The sequence below is a fragment of the Eupeodes corollae genome, chromosome 2 (assembly GCF_945859685.1).
Source record: "Eupeodes corollae chromosome 2, idEupCoro1.1, whole genome shotgun sequence".
Lineage (NCBI taxonomy): Eukaryota > Metazoa > Arthropoda > Insecta > Diptera > Syrphidae > Eupeodes > Eupeodes corollae.
In genome coordinates this window covers 84,500,177-84,515,951 of record NC_079148.1, presented here as the reverse complement: position 1 = coordinate 84,515,951, position 15,775 = coordinate 84,500,177, and the positions used below count along the sequence as shown (strand labels likewise).

General features: G+C 33.4%; 2 protein-coding genes across 2 annotated transcripts; one reads left to right on the top strand and one right to left on the bottom strand.

The window, feature by feature from the left end:
* Window positions 1-7,129: 7,129 nt before the first annotated feature.
* LOC129947706 (glutaredoxin-related protein 5, mitochondrial) lies at window positions 7,130-7,839 on the top strand. The gene is made up of 2 exons (XM_056058366.1): window positions 7,130-7,546; window positions 7,599-7,839. The coding sequence occupies exons 1-2, from the start codon at window positions 7,273-7,275 to the stop codon at window positions 7,775-7,777; spliced, it is 453 nt and encodes a 150-aa protein (XP_055914341.1). The 5' UTR covers window positions 7,130-7,272; the 3' UTR covers window positions 7,778-7,839.
* Window positions 7,840-11,407: 3,568 nt separating this feature from the next.
* LOC129948433 (uncharacterized) lies at window positions 11,408-12,174 on the bottom strand. Its single transcript, XM_056059436.1, has 2 exons — window positions 11,804-12,174; window positions 11,408-11,742 (listed from the first exon to the last, which is right to left on the bottom strand). Exons 1-2 carry the CDS (start codon window positions 12,025-12,027, stop codon window positions 11,487-11,489), a joined length of 480 nt encoding a protein of 159 aa, XP_055915411.1. The 5' UTR covers window positions 12,028-12,174; the 3' UTR covers window positions 11,408-11,486.
* Between the last annotated feature and the right edge of the window lie 3,601 nt (window positions 12,175-15,775).

Sequence of the window (15,775 nt, the reverse complement as noted above, 5' to 3'; positions counted from 1 at the left end):
TACGGACAAAAATAAATTCATCAAAATTGTTTTGTTTTCCGAATTCTCGATCAAATCTGAAAAGAAGCAAGATAAAATTGTATGTATCCCCAATGCAAGCCAAGAACAAAATCTAGTTCTGATCCCTGATGATAGAACTAGCAGTTCATTAGAACCTCCAACTCTAGGTTCAGATTCGCGTTTAGAAACTATTATTTCAGTCAACGTAAATAATCAGTTTGTTCCTGGACCTTTAGAATCAGTACCCAAACCCAAATCCATATTAATTTCGCGGTAAAAGTACAGAGATTCCTTCTTCAGCCGCACCACACGAATGTGGAATGCTTTACCAGACTCAATGTTTCCCACTCATTACAATATTCAGACATTCAAAACCAATGTGCGTCGGTATCTCCTTTCTAATCCTATCCTCCCTTCTTAATTGCTCGCACTGTGATTTATCATGATAAGGGTATTCATATCCCCTTGAGTGCGCGTATAATATATAAAAAAAAAAAACTACCAGAAATTATAGCTGATGATTTCTTGCAACATCTTCTTGCCATAAACTAAATACCTAATTTTTCGTCTGTAAAATGTACCAAAATAAATAAACCAAACAGTTTCGTTTAATCTTTCAAAATATCCGCACTTCACAAATGCAATAGCAACTGGCCCTAAAGGGCCTTGCACATGAGAGCGAACAACAAATGGACAAACAAACGTGATTTTACGCTTTTCAAAAAGTCAATTTAAAAAAAAATCACATTTTAATTATAAGAAACTAATTGGCACTAATGTTAGGATAATAAAACTTGTATTTTGTTCTCTAAAATAAGAAAATGTTTTTTTTTTTTTTTTAAATAATTTGGTAATAACGAATTGCACTGAGGTTGCTACGAACTGTCAAACTCTATTCGTTTTCTACATACCATCCATACTGCAACGAATAAATTGTTCGCGCTCAACATAACCTCAAAATTATACCACTCTTGTTTTGTTTTTGTGTGGAAGATCATGGCTGAGGAAATATGGAGAAAAAGGTAATTCAAATGGTCGCTGTCTGCGAATAGAAATAAAGCCCATGTGAAAGAAAAGTCCTAATATGCCAACATCCACAGTTCGCAGTTTGTAGTTCGTAGCTCATGTGCTAGATGCTTTAAAGCACTATTCACATGAGCACGACCAACGACCAACGAATGAACGAATATTCGTCGATTTCGACATTTCTTTCACATGAGAGTTTTTAATTTGCCGCGAATGAAGTTTGACAAGGAGCCACAGCCAAACATCATTCACCACCAAAACCAAAACAAAAATGATTTTTTCAGGTTAAGTACGCGCGATTATTTTATTCGGTTCAACTGTGGATGAAGTGGAACGTGAGTAAAGTTTGACAGTTCGTATCAACTTCAATTCGCGACGAATAAATTTGGTTTCTTAAATTTATTTATATATGATATTGAAAAGTAAAAGTATGTATCGTAAATCAAATAGAAACTATATTGCTATCGTTTTGTATAGAATTTGTGTGAAAATGTTTCTTCAAAAGCGCTCATGTGAATACTACTTAACACTTTGATTAAAGAATTTACGATTCCATCAAGGCAGAATCCAGTAAAAAAACATAACATCACAAATTTAAAAAACTTCTCTCGGTTCCCCTCTACTACCAAAATGTAATAGGAATCCCCAGTAAAACAAGTAAGGTTTTAAGCAATTATCAGGCTTTTCCTTACGATCTATTCGCTTTCACTGAAACATGGTTGAACGCCACTATCCTAGCCATGAAACTTTTTGATCAAGAGTTTTAATTTTCATAAAGATCAACAAGTGGATAAAGCATTTTCAGTAGGTGGTGGAGTCTGAGGAGCTATAGTTAATAATTTGTGTAGGACTTCAACAACATTTCCATTTAACCAAACAATTGAAATTTTTCAAATATCGCTGCAGTCAATAGATTTATTTGCTTTAAATGTCTACATTCCTCCTAAAAGCCCAGTCTCAACTTTTGTTGAACTCTGTTAAATCATGCACAATATTCTTCTTTTGACTTTAACTTGCAATACATTAACTCTTTCACATCACAACACGAATCTTACTAAGAAGCATCATTCTTCTCAACTGGAGCTCTATTATTAGACCTTATTATCTCCAAGGACTGCTAGTAAGCTGTATTCAAAATTCTTTAAATTGGCAACACGATTAAGATTTTTCATCTGATGGCAGCAGTTCAATCAAACTCTGCTATATCGAATATGGATAAATACAGTCACTCCTTTGACGTTTTACTTGAATTGGATGGATGATTACTAAAAAGAAGTAATTCACATGACTGTTTATATTCTATTGACTTTCGGAAAGCTAATTTTTCGATCATCTATGATCAAAAATATTCGAAAATATGGATATACGAAAAAGCTTAAAATGGCACGAAACAAGAGTAACAGGGCTTGGGAAAAACTTATAAAAAGCTTGTCTTCTCTTTTATTTTCATTTTTATTTTTTATTTATTTATTTTATTTTATACAAGCTATCATAACTTAACTTAACACTAGCTTAACATTTTTTTTTTTTTTTTGCAGTTTTTGTTATCAGTTTTCAACATTAATTCATGTGGGCCCTAAGGCCCACATAAAAGCTCTTTAATGTACAAGAACTAACAATTTTGATTTTATTTGACTTAAAATTACAAGGGACGGGAAATTCGGACTCAAAAAGGGAAAAAGTAAAGGGTATCTTTCAGATGGGATTTGGAAATGTTGAAATCGAAAACTTCCATAGCAGCGTTGCAGTGACGAAGAATTCTGGACATTGGTTCAAAGTGCCCCTAATTAGTGCGGTGATGAGGGATATAGAAAAGGGAAACAGATCGCAGATTTCGAGGGTTGGTGCTAAGATGAATATCACTCAGGAGTGCCGGGGAATCTATATTGCCCATTAACAATTGGTGAGCAAATAATATATCAGCGTTTTTGCGTCTATTATATAAGGGCTGCAAACCTATCAGTTTTAGTCGATCGGCATAAGGAGGCAAGTTAAATGTATTATCCCAGGGGAGGCCACGAAAGGCAAATCGAACGAAACGTCTTAGCGAATGGTTTTCATAAAAGGGAGACCATACTTGGCATGCATATTCAAGATGAGGACGGACAAGGGAAATGTAAAGCGCTTTAGTTACATAGGGGTTAGAAAATTCTTTTGGCAATCTCTTAATAAAACCGAGAGATCTATTAGCTTTATCAATAATTTGGTCAAAATGTGAATGGAAATTCAGGTGCTTGTCACACATAATATCAAGATCTCTAATAGAATCGACTACGTTGACGGCGTCATTAAGGAAGTAGTATACTCTATGAGATGGGATTTGTTTGAGCGAAAAGGTCATTTGTTTACATTTACCTACATTTAACTCTAGGAAATTATGCATGCGCCAAACATAAAAGATATTAAGATCATTTTGTAAAAGTAAGGAATCAGATGGAGTAGAGATAATCTTAAAAATTTTCTCATCATCCGCAAACATTAGGATATCTGAGTTTTTAATTTAAGACAGACATCGTTAACAGATAAGACGAAGAGAAGGGGGCCAAGGTGACTACCTTGTGGGACTCCAGTTGCATGTATAGGACTGGAGACTGAGTTTCGGGAAAGTACTCTATAAGTTCTATTCGCAAGATAGGAGCTTATCCAGTTTATAAATATATCTAGATGGAAAGCCTAGAGCTCTTAGTTTGAGATAAATTATGTTATGGGATATTTTATCAAAGGCTTTGCTGTAATCAGTGAATACGACATCAACTTCTTTGCCATTCTCAAGCTCTGACAAAACTTTGGATATAAATTCAATTAAGTTAGTCGTAGGGTTTCTACCTTTAAGAAAACCATGTTGAGCGGGGGAGAATAAAGGCTTGCAATGGAAATAAACGGAGTCATAAACAAAAGATTTGGAATGCATGAAAGTTTAGCAATAGGTCTATAATTGTTAATTTCAGTTTTATTGCCTTGTTTATGAATGGGAAATATAAATGAATCTTTCCATATATGAGGAAACACACCTTGGGAAAGCGAGAGTTCAAAGAGTGCAGTTAGAGGCTTTGACAGAGAATGCATACATTTTTTTAGAACAACTGATGGGACGCCATCAGGACCAGGGCTAAAGTTTTCTTTGAGGCTTACGATTTTGGTACCATTTCTTCAGTAATTGTAAACGATGAAAGTGAGGTTTGAGTGCAACCATCTAAATAACTAAAGTAGTGTGGATCAGGATCAGGATCATGCAGATGTTCAGTATACGATTTGCTAAAGTAATTAGCAAATAGATTTGATATGGTTGTTGGATCAGAGGAGATTATGTTGGAGAAACTCATTGAAGGTGGAAACCCATCAGATTTTCGTTTGACATTTATAAACTTGAAAAATTTCCTTGCATCAGAAAGAAGGTTATTTTCCATTTGGTTAAGGTATTGGTTAATTTATGGAGATGATATGAAAATCTTAAAAAGCATAAAATCTTTAAACGATAGGTTACAACTAGAAGACACTGAGCGTTTTGTTATTTGGTGCAAAAAAGAAAATGGACTAAACCTTAACCTAATTTAATGCCAGGCAATGACTTTCTTTTAAAAACGTACTTCTGGTTTGTTTGATATCACAGCACTTTACCCATCGCATTCATAGTTTTAAATTTTGGAAGTTCTTTTTAAGTCTAATCACGATATCATGGAGCATATTGATTCGATCTTTAGTAAAGCCAATTCTATGGTAGGATTTTTTAGACGTTGGTCTAAGGAATTTCAGGGTTCATATGTTACTCTCGTTCTATATACTACCTTAATCTGCCCTATCTTCAGTAGGCATTCCAGGTATGGACTCTTTTTAAGGAAATATAAAAGAATAAGATAAAATCTATTGAACGCATTTTCATACATTTATGTAGCTTTAAGAGAGCGAACATGGTCTGACCCTTTTATTTTCATATAAAGCCCAATATTAGGGACAAAACAAAATAAATTTGTAATTACGTATTTAATTAAACAAATTTTGCAAAATAATATGAATCATACGTAACAAGTTGTTTGCGTTAGTTGAAAGTTTTTTTTAGTTTCCAATAATTGTAAGAAGTAAAAATGGAACCCCAAACTTATATCTTAACATTCAACAAAAAAATGATATTTTCATTCCAAAAAATGTAAGATTTATATTTTACCTGTAATTTAATTAACATGTGACACAAGTACTTTTTGCGACCAACTGCAGGAAATGTGAACGAATACGAAAGAACATTTTAAAATAAAAGGTTGTTAGATTTTAAAAGCCGATGTTCATTTTAAATGAAACACAAATTATTAAGGAAACTATTGTAATTTAGTTTTATAATGACAACATTACTATGGTACAGTTACGTTTGGAACAAAATATCAGTTACCTCCATCCGATCGTCCAAATTTTAAGGTTCTAGGCTGTTAATGTGCCGAATTTTCTCATCTTTTAGCTCTAGAATTGTCGTTGGGTTATCGACGTGCATTTTTTTTTCAAATCACCCCGAAGAAGTCCAACGTTAGCTGTGTGACAAGTAGTACTGTCCTGTTGAAACCACATATCGTCCACATCCCTTTGTTCGAATGCAGGCCGTAAAAGTTGTTTTTTATCTCAGAATAGTGAACACCACTCACAGCTACTGCCTCCATTTTAAAAAAATACGGCCGATAATGCTGCCAGCAAATAAACCACACCAAACATTAATTTTTGGCATTGCATTGCTCGACAGCCACTATTGGATAATCTCTTTAAAGCGGCAATTCTGCTTATTGACAAATCTTCCCACCATTCTGACTATTAACGATGCTTGAAATGGTCAAGAGACTTTAATTTTGAATTAGCTACACTATCCCGAACTGCAGTGTTGTTTTCTGCAGTACGAGCTGTGTTTTCAATTCTCCTAAAAATCATGTTTGCTCAAATTTTGCAAAATTTTTCTGATTGTACGCACATTTGGACGATTAAAGCGACCGAAAAAATCACGAACTGTGATTGTGTTTAAGTGTGGACCACATTCAACACCCACCCTTAAAATTTATTCACCCTTCATATTAAATCTTTATTTTAATAAATATATAACAACAGATTACAGCATAAAAAGGGAAATATAAGTCATTTTTGTCGTCGAATATTAAAGAAAATTCATAAAACATACGCAAACAACAGCTGAAATATGCAAATTTGGTTCCTTAATATTTAAGGTAATAAAGTTAATAAAATCAGTTAGCATGTTTTTGTTCACCTTTTTTATTTTAATATGCATTAACAACTTTTGGGGTGACTTTCCATTACCGCAGCACGAATTGTCTTCTGATTTTTTACTTTTATGTAGGAGTCTTAATAGAACATGTTTTAAATATTAAGGCGAGAAAACACCTTTAAGTCATAGAAAAAGATATTTTCTTCTTCGGACTTAACCCTACTTTTTTGTATTTCATTTTTAAGCCTCAAACAAGTTTTTTTGAATTGATAGCACAGCCTACGAATAGCCTGGTATGTAAGGGAACATGATACTCCCCTGCTTGGGATCGCTATAGGATTTAGGGTGGGTGCGAATTTGGCTATATGCAATGTACTTGCATATATGCATTTAAGCACTAAAATCAAAGAAATCCCCAACAAAAAAAGCAAGTTTGTACAAACTCAACAAAAAACAGGGAAGAAATGTCAAAATCAACCATTTTGTCGTGTTTTGTATGTGAAAAAATAAACTTTGAAAATTAATTTAAAATAGAAATAAATGTTTCCTCGCTCTAAAATTCCTATTGTTATTATTACTTGCACATATCTATTGAATAAAAAATGCGTGTCGAAATTCGTGCTGCCGTAATGGAAATTTGGCCTCAACTTTAATTTTGATTGAAATTAAAAAGTTTTAAAATCTTTCAATTTAAGACCATGTCAGCACTTGAGATTCTGTTGGTAAGGATTGTTTTGTTTTCGGACGCGCCCATAACACTTTCAAAATAAAGAAGTTTGATTGGTCTGGGTTCTAAATGCGCTAATATGTTCAGTTTTAACCCACACTTTTTCATTCTCACACTCAGTCCTAAGTAGCTCGTAAGCGTACCGTAATGTCAGTTTAAGATTTTCATCAAAAACAAATAAATATATTTAGTCTTTTTGATTTCCATCTTTCTAAATTAAGTATTTTTGAAATCTTCTATAGTCAGCTATATAATATACATATAGTATATTAGCTCGTGTTATAAAACAACTCATTATAATTTGTAAATATTTTATACCATTGAAATGGCATTGGCATCGAATTTTCGTCATATTTTTAAAACCGATTTAATAAGAAGCAGTTTCAAACAGAGCAGAGTTTTTAGTTCTGGAAAAGATTTGAAATTTGACAAAAATACATTTGACAAACTGGTACGGACAAATAAAGTTGTTGTGTTTATGAAAGGTACTCCGGAGCAACCGCGGTGTGGATTTAGTAATGCGGTGGTGCAAATTATGCGAATGCATGGTGTTTCCTATGATGCACATGATGTATTACAAAGCGATGAACTAAGACAGGGTAGGTCTTGTGATATACCTGATAGTCATGTCGTTTAATTTAATCTTTTAAGGAGTTAAAGACTACAGCAAATGGCCAACTATCCCTCAAATATTTATCAATGGAGAATTTATTGGAGGATGTGATATTGTACTGCAAATGCATCAAAGTGGTGACTTAATAGAAGAACTCAAAAAAGTTGGAATAAAAAGTTTACTGCTCGAGGGAGCCGAACAAAAAAACGATAAATAAACGTTTTATTATGAACAGTTTGAAGAAAATATAATAATTTAAATTAGTTTAGTCAAAATAAACGAATCTTTGTATTCATTTGGCATTCGTTAAAAGATTTGGAGCTCGATTTTCGGTATTTAGGAAATAGATACGACTGCCTTAAATTTCATTTACGGATTTCAGCATTTTTGAAAGCTTAGCTCGATGTCGCCATTAATGTCGTGCTATTTTCATTAGAACATATTTTTGCAATTTGGTTGAAAGATTGATATTGAAAAAAAAAAATATTGAATGCGTTATGAAGAACGTATCGATTGTGAAGTTCTATTAAGGATCAATTTGTGTAGATGATCTCAAGGGTAATAATCAAAAACACTGAGCATATAAATCTTTCAGACGTATCACCCCCCAAAACCCATTTGTTTACTTTGTTGTATTTGTAATGTGGACTAATAGATGTGAACTTAAATGAAAAATAATGACATGTTTTGACGCATACTTAGAATCAACTATTGAGTTTTTAGGGGAAATGTCATAATCAAAAACACCCTAGTATATATAGAGTGTTTTTGATCCTTAAATGAGTTTATGAATCTGATTTCCGGTTAAGCTCGTAGGCAACCCAAGATGTCTACCGAGGATTTATATCTTTGTTATGTGTATTTAACCAATTATTTTATTTATATATAAGATAATTCGTTTGACTATTTTGGTCTTTTTGTTTATGGAATGCAAATAAAAAACGTTTCGTAAGTGTTCCTGTTCTTCAGGGTTGTCTTTATTCAATATTTTGTATTAATTCTATAAATTTTACTCCCATATGAAATAATTAATAGACGTAAACAAGAAAAACTAACAAATTAAATAGAATTGACACTTATATCACATAATGTTCGCATGTATTTTGGAAGTATAATCTTCATTCATGATTTATAACGTACGAGTTTTCAAATTTATACAAAGTCTAGTTCAATATTATATGTAGATACACATATTTTATAATGTTAAAGCTAAACAAGTTCTTAAAATTTAACTAACGATGCTAAGACATTCACTCTACGTCCCGAGTTCTTATGCCTTTTGTTTTGTAGTCGTCTTGGTCTTCTCAACATTGTTCTGTTCTGACTTGTTGGAAAACGATCACTTCCATGGTAGGTAATTACCAATTTAAGGCGACTTGCACCATCCACAGGTACTATCCTAACCTGTGGCATATTTTTAAAATTTCCTCTTCGATCAATTTATTCTAGTTTAAAAACTCACCTCAAATAACACATCGTTTATAATAAGCTTACTACGAACTTTCCGTTTTAAATATAGCCTTGGATCAATTTTACTGTCTCCTTCAAAATAATTCGCTAAAGAAAACATCAACAGATTGCGTCAGTTGTACATTCGGAATCTGCTGAAATAGTACAACGCAAAATGCAATCTTTAATTCGAGAAAAAATAAATTTGGCAGTTGAAAATTTTAACTTGGCATTCTTACTTAATAATAATTATTAATTGCTTAAATGCAACAAAAAATAAAAAAGGATAATCCACTAATTTAATAATAGACCTGAGCAGATCAAATTAGGAAAATCCAAAAAGTATTTTTCTTGGAAAAAAGTAGTTTTTTTTCAATTACTCGAAAGCTAAAAAGTTACATACATTTCAACTTTCAGTTTTCTTTTATAATTGAAAATACATAATAGCATTGGATTAAAAAAAATTATACTAAAGTCTATATATTTGATTTGTTGCTAAAAAAAATTAATGCTTTCAAAAAATGTGGTTTATGTTAAAGTTACTTGCCATTATGATCCTTCTAGTCAATTAACGCACAATGCAATTGTAGCAAATTGATTGGTTTTGAATCATATCATTGCCGGAATAGTGCTGGTAAGTCGATCCGTTGAATACAAAATTGTGGCAAGTCGTTTGTGACATGCGAAACAAATTCCAAAATCCCAATTGGACCATGTCACAAATGCACAATTTCTGATTGTATTATTTTTTTTAAATTTTCGGCAGGTGAAGGTTGCAGATTCTTAATTCTTGAAACATCGTTAGAGTAGTTTGTAGAGGCATTCCTTTGTCGACGGTCTTCTATAAGAGTGCAGTCAGTTGAGTTAACAATGCAATTAATTTTGATGATTCAATAGGCATTATGTTTTCATGGAATTCAGCTTTTACTTTTCCAGTCTATAAGTTTACCAACATTTCTGAAGACTTTAAGATTTAGTACATACTAAAATGATGAGATTTTCAATATTCAGAAGACTTACTTCCGACTTCTGAATCCCGTCATTTAGAAGGAGTTCTCACAGCAGGTTGCTTCAAAGTCGACATTCAGTTCATCATCAACTTGGTGTGTGCCGGACGCAGGAGCCAGCCGCTTTCTCGGCCAGTATAGTGTCCCCGCTGTCATTAAGTGAGACAGTTGCACTTTATGAAACCAGAAAATGTTGCTTTAGCTGCATATAAAATAAACTCACCTGGGAATCAGCGCGCTTGTTTTGAGCAAATCTTCCAAATTTCTTGAGGGAAGTTGCTTTCAATATCATGGTTTGAAATCAGCAGCTATTGCTTAACTTGAAGCAAACTCTCAAAGTTCGGCAAGAGCTCTGGACACACGTTTCAACACAACGTGTACACTTGTAATACAAACCCCTGAAAAATCCGCGATCCTTAATGCAATTAGCAATTGCGTCATAGGTCGTAACTTGAGAGTTGATTTTAACTCGAGAGTTAAAACAAAAGAAGAATCTATTTTGTTCACTATTTTTTTCATAACTCTCGAGTTTGAAAAACAAAAGTTGGCCAACTTTCAGTTTTGAAAATATCCTTGGGATATTTGTGACAGTCAATACAAATTATGTCAGTTTTTAATTTGAAAAGCAAACGAGCTGTTAATCGATGAGATTAATCGAATCCGTATGGCCTCCTGTCTGGATTGAATCCCGTACCACTCTTAACCGCGGCTGCAAAAAAAGAATATAAATTAAATTAAATGTAAAATATTTTATTATAAGATTTTATTTATTAAATGAAGTTTGTTGAAGCGACCAGTGTTTTTTATTGAGTTTTCATGTGAAGATTAAGTTTTAAAATATCATATTTAGCTAGCTAACATTGGCTGAAAATATGAACGCACCAATCGAACGCGAACGTTATGAGTAGTTGCGGAAGCTGATCCCAAAAGCGTATCTGAAGGAACATCTGTAGCGGCCAGCATATTAGCAAAATCATACATCTCCGGTGGCGGTTGTGATTCGCTTTGGTCGATGGCAATTTTATGGAAAACGGCACAAGCCACTATTACTGATTGAACAGTGTTAAGCCTACACCTCAATCCAGTTGCTAAAACTGGAAACCGCCTTTTCCAAACGCCATAATGAACGTTCCACACAATTGCGAGTTCGAATTTGTGATTCGTTATACAAGTTTTCTACTGCGTTTGTGAAATTGAGAAATGGTGTTGCAAGAAAGGTGGTATTTGTATAGCCCGAATCACCAACAAGGATAAAATGCTCGAACTCTCCGTCTTCAAACCGTTTCTTTAGACTCGACATATTGAAAATTCAATACAGCATAAGCTGTACCTGCCACCGAGCCACGATATCGTTAATTTTTAAATTAGCTGCAGAAACCGTCTGGACGTTCAACGAGAACCACCCTTTTCGATTTCTGAAGTTTTCTGCATCTGTTCCACCTGGCGATTGAATTCGAATATGGGTGCAATCTATTGCACCAATAGTCCGAGGGAACTTTGCCGCTGCAAAAATTCTTTAGCTGCTTTCAAGCGCTCGTTTTGCGTTTGGGGCATTTGAATATACCGTGGGGAAAGTTCGGCAAGAGCTCTGGACACACGTTTCAACAAAACGTGTACACTTGTAATACAAACCCCTGAAAAATCCGCGATTGCTAGTTGAAAAGATCCAAGCGCATAATACCTTAATGCAATTAGCAATTGCGTCATAGGTCGTAATTCGCGTGATCTTTTTAGAAAAATGAAAAATATTTCACTTCCACACTTCAACTAAAACGAGAAAATTTTACCTCCTTTCATCACACGGCAAGGAATCTTTTATTTCTTCTAGCACCATCATTGTCGTGCGTTTTGAGAGACGGAAACGATGCAAAAAGTCTAGGTCATCCCACGTGTTTAATTGAATGCGTTTGAACATTTTATATTCCCGTCTCTCAATTTGCAGACTTTCTTCATCTTCGCTGCTTGAAGATGAACATGCCGAATTTTCCCAAAAATAATTTCTTCGATACATTATTGTTATTTTTTTTTAATATATAAAACAAAAGTTTTCTTCTTAACTTCTACTTTTTCGGGAAGTTATGAAAATCAAAAGTTTGTAAACTCTCGAGTTTAAAACCGAAAGTTATAAACGTCAACTTTGAGTGAACAAAACCGAATTCTCAAGTTGACAATAAAAAACCCCAAGTTATGTGCAACTTCTAGTGAACAAAATCGCTCTAAATATACTCAAGAATAACACTTCTTTTTAATTTTCCTAAATTATAACTTCTTAATTGTATCAAATTTTTGACAAATAATAAAAATAAGCTGTATAAAGAATTTTTTTCTTTATTGAGACATTAAAACCATAATCCTTTTTCTTCTTATGTTTTGGTTCATCACGTCCATGTGTATTCTTTCGCTATTTCATGTGGTTAACAGACTCATGAGTCTTCATTTGACTCTACCTAAAGTTTTGAATTGTAATACTTTTATGGTTTTAAATAGTTCGTGAGTTAATTTTTGATGCTGATTACGAACTTCAATTTTAGCTACAAACCTATTTTTCAACATTATTTTTGTATATTTTTAATTTACTACAGGAACTTGATGTTTTAACCTAAGACTACAAATTCGTAATAAAAAGTACGAAACAAATTTAAACGGAATATTGATTAAAGATATTGTAGGTTTGGAAAAACATCAAACATTTTTTTTGAAAAAAGCTATCGAAAAAGCCTCGAAAAGCCTTATAATGTATTATAAATCATTGTTTAGAACCAGTGCTCCACTATCGTAAACGTCCTTATTTGTTCTGTATTAATTCATGGTAATGTTAATTATGATTTGTATTTTGTGCGTGTGTTGGGCTTTAATTGTATTATTATCTTACTAACAACTAACACATGCACTTATGATAAGCCTCTGATATTGGTTTGGTATAAGCTAACTACTTTCTGAAATTCTGAAGTGTAGAAAAAAAATAAGGTTGGGTGCCGAATAGAATTTACATATTTGTATTAATTCCATTTTATTTTGAAAACAAATAATCATGATTAACATATCAAAAAGTCTACATGTTTAATGATTTAAATAATTCCTTATCACAGCAAAAAGAATACAATATTATTAAGGATTGTTAACTAATATGAATTTGAATGTGTGAATTTAAACAAATTGTTTTTATTCATATACTCATCCTTGCCAACAAATAGGAGACATTTTACATTTTAAACGGATCGATTCCAAATCGAAATGCATTTTTTATTGAAGCCACCAGGCATTCGGATACTATAAACAAAAGAAAAAATAAGAAATTAACAACTTGAAAATCGTAATAGTAAACTTGCTTACTTCTAAGCTCAGGAAAGCTGCAACAAAACATTAACAGCAGCAATATGATTTGGACGAACACTGTTGATCGGTTTCACGTGTTGGACGCACTCTATTCTCGTTCTCATAAAATTCTTCTATGTGCTGACAGTCCTTATTATCTAGCACTGTGGTCATAATGATCTACATCATCGTAGATATGTTGTGGTGTTCTACAGGAAGTGAAATCAGATTGGTTGTTTGTTGATGATTCTGATGTCTTGGATATTTTTAAATTTTATTTTTTTATTTTTTTATTTTAAATGAGTAAATAAATAAATACAACTTTTTTTGGATTTTAAATAAACTTACAGAATCATCTTAAAGCAGCCATTGGAATTTTCATCATTTTCCTTTTTCTTCTTTACATCTTCGAGGTCGATTTTATGCTGTTCCTCTGTGCTCCCTGCAAAACAATCCTCTTCTTAGTCTTCAAATTTAGAACATCCTCATCATGCCTCAAGCTTCGTTAATTTTATCGTGAACTTACGAACGGTTGGTTCTTGATTATTCTGATGTTTTGGATATTGCATATTGTGGAACAAATGTAATTTAATCAATTCAAATTCATTTTGGATCTTAAATTAACTTACTTCAGGTGGTCTATGTAGCTGTTCTTGATATAGTGGTCTTTATCTTCCTAGCATCTTCCTCCTTCTTCTTGGCATCTTCGAGATCGATTTTATCCTGTTCCTCTTTACTCAATTCAAGGCAATCCCCTGCTTCGGCTTCAAAATCTCGTCATATTTCTTAAATTGTTCGATGCATTTTGGTGATTCGTGGCTCATGTTAATAGCACTGTATTCGAGGTTATCATCTAGGCTTTATCCACCACTGGACACACCAGAGTTCCTTTAACTTCGTGATTAACTTTTCTTGAACTTCGCGATTTGCGTCTGGCAGGTGGAATGGATTGATTTCGAAATACAGCGCCTGGCCTCTGTGCACCACTGCTAGATAAAGCATGTTTGCTGGCAGACTTGTTATATTTGGTTCTTCAAGCTTCGTCAACTTTATCGCTTGATGATGAGGACGAAGACGATGAGGAAATGAGTTCGAATTGGATGACGACTTGATGAACGTGAACTTACTCGCGACGAACGCGATACTGCTCGTATCATACATACATATGCTCAACTCGACTGGACTTGCTGATTCCAACTTTTCCCATCCAGATTTCATTGATGTGGCTAACTTCATAGATTCAACCGATTGAGCCGATCTCGATTTCAAGTTCTTGGAATCTTCTGGTTAAAAGCAATCTTTGATGCTCCTCAAAATAAAAATCTGCATAAATTAAAGTTTTATACGAAAAAATATTCAATAGATTTGTTTTGTTTTGATTTGATTTAATTTTTGCTGTCAAAATACTTACCTCGCTGTTGATCTGTCAAAACTGGGAACAACTCAAATTGGGCCACGTTCGCATTGCAGTTCTATGGTGTACCTATACTTTTTTCATGATTTGTTCTGTTTTTATCAAAAACGGATCTCATTTTTGAACGGCTGAGTTCACTTCATAGTTTTTTCCCCCGCGGTTGAGCAATATGGGCACAAATTCCATAACAACTACATTCATAATGGCTTGGTCCCATAAGAAATGCACGGGACAACTAACACATGCTTATCCTTATGGACAAAATCCTCCCAATTTAGCTTGTAGGCCGAAAGAGAGCAAACCCATTAAGTCGGGACTCTAGATACCTAATATATTTCCTCTATGTCTCAGCTCTGAACTAAAAAAGAAAACGCCATATGGAGTGGTCTACGAGCTCGGAATAAAATAACTGAGCAGACCGAGTTGAACGCTGGCTGAAGCCAAAGACATTCCATATAGTTATAATAATCAAATTCCATTTCCCTTTAGCATTGTAATCTTATATTTTCAAGCTAATTCCAAGTTGCAATCGTGAGAAACAAAAGATAATTCAATTCCCACATTGCAACATGAAACATCAAAACATGTCAACTTAGCATTTTAAGAAAGAATTGTTATTTTACATTTAATAAAGCTTCGGCAGAAACAAAAGATAATTCAATTCTCATATTGCAACATGAAACATCAAAACATGTCAACGTAGCATTTTAAGAAAGAATTGTTATTTTCCATTTAATAAAGCTTCGGCAGTTTTAAACATTTACTCAAACTAAGAGGTCGACTTTCCTTTTATTTCTGGCGCAGTCGGTAAACGCAAAAACATTATTTCGATGAAGAAGTAAACTGTTTTAAAGTCGGTAAACGCAAAAACATTATTTCGATGAAGAAGTAAACTAATAAACTCATACAATTATTTCAATGAAGAAATACTCATTGCAAACGAATTTCGAAAAAAAAAACATTCTTATTCAGTGCTGAGCAAATAAGAGAAGAAAAAAATAATTCCGTGTGTTGTCTGTTGTGAAAAAAA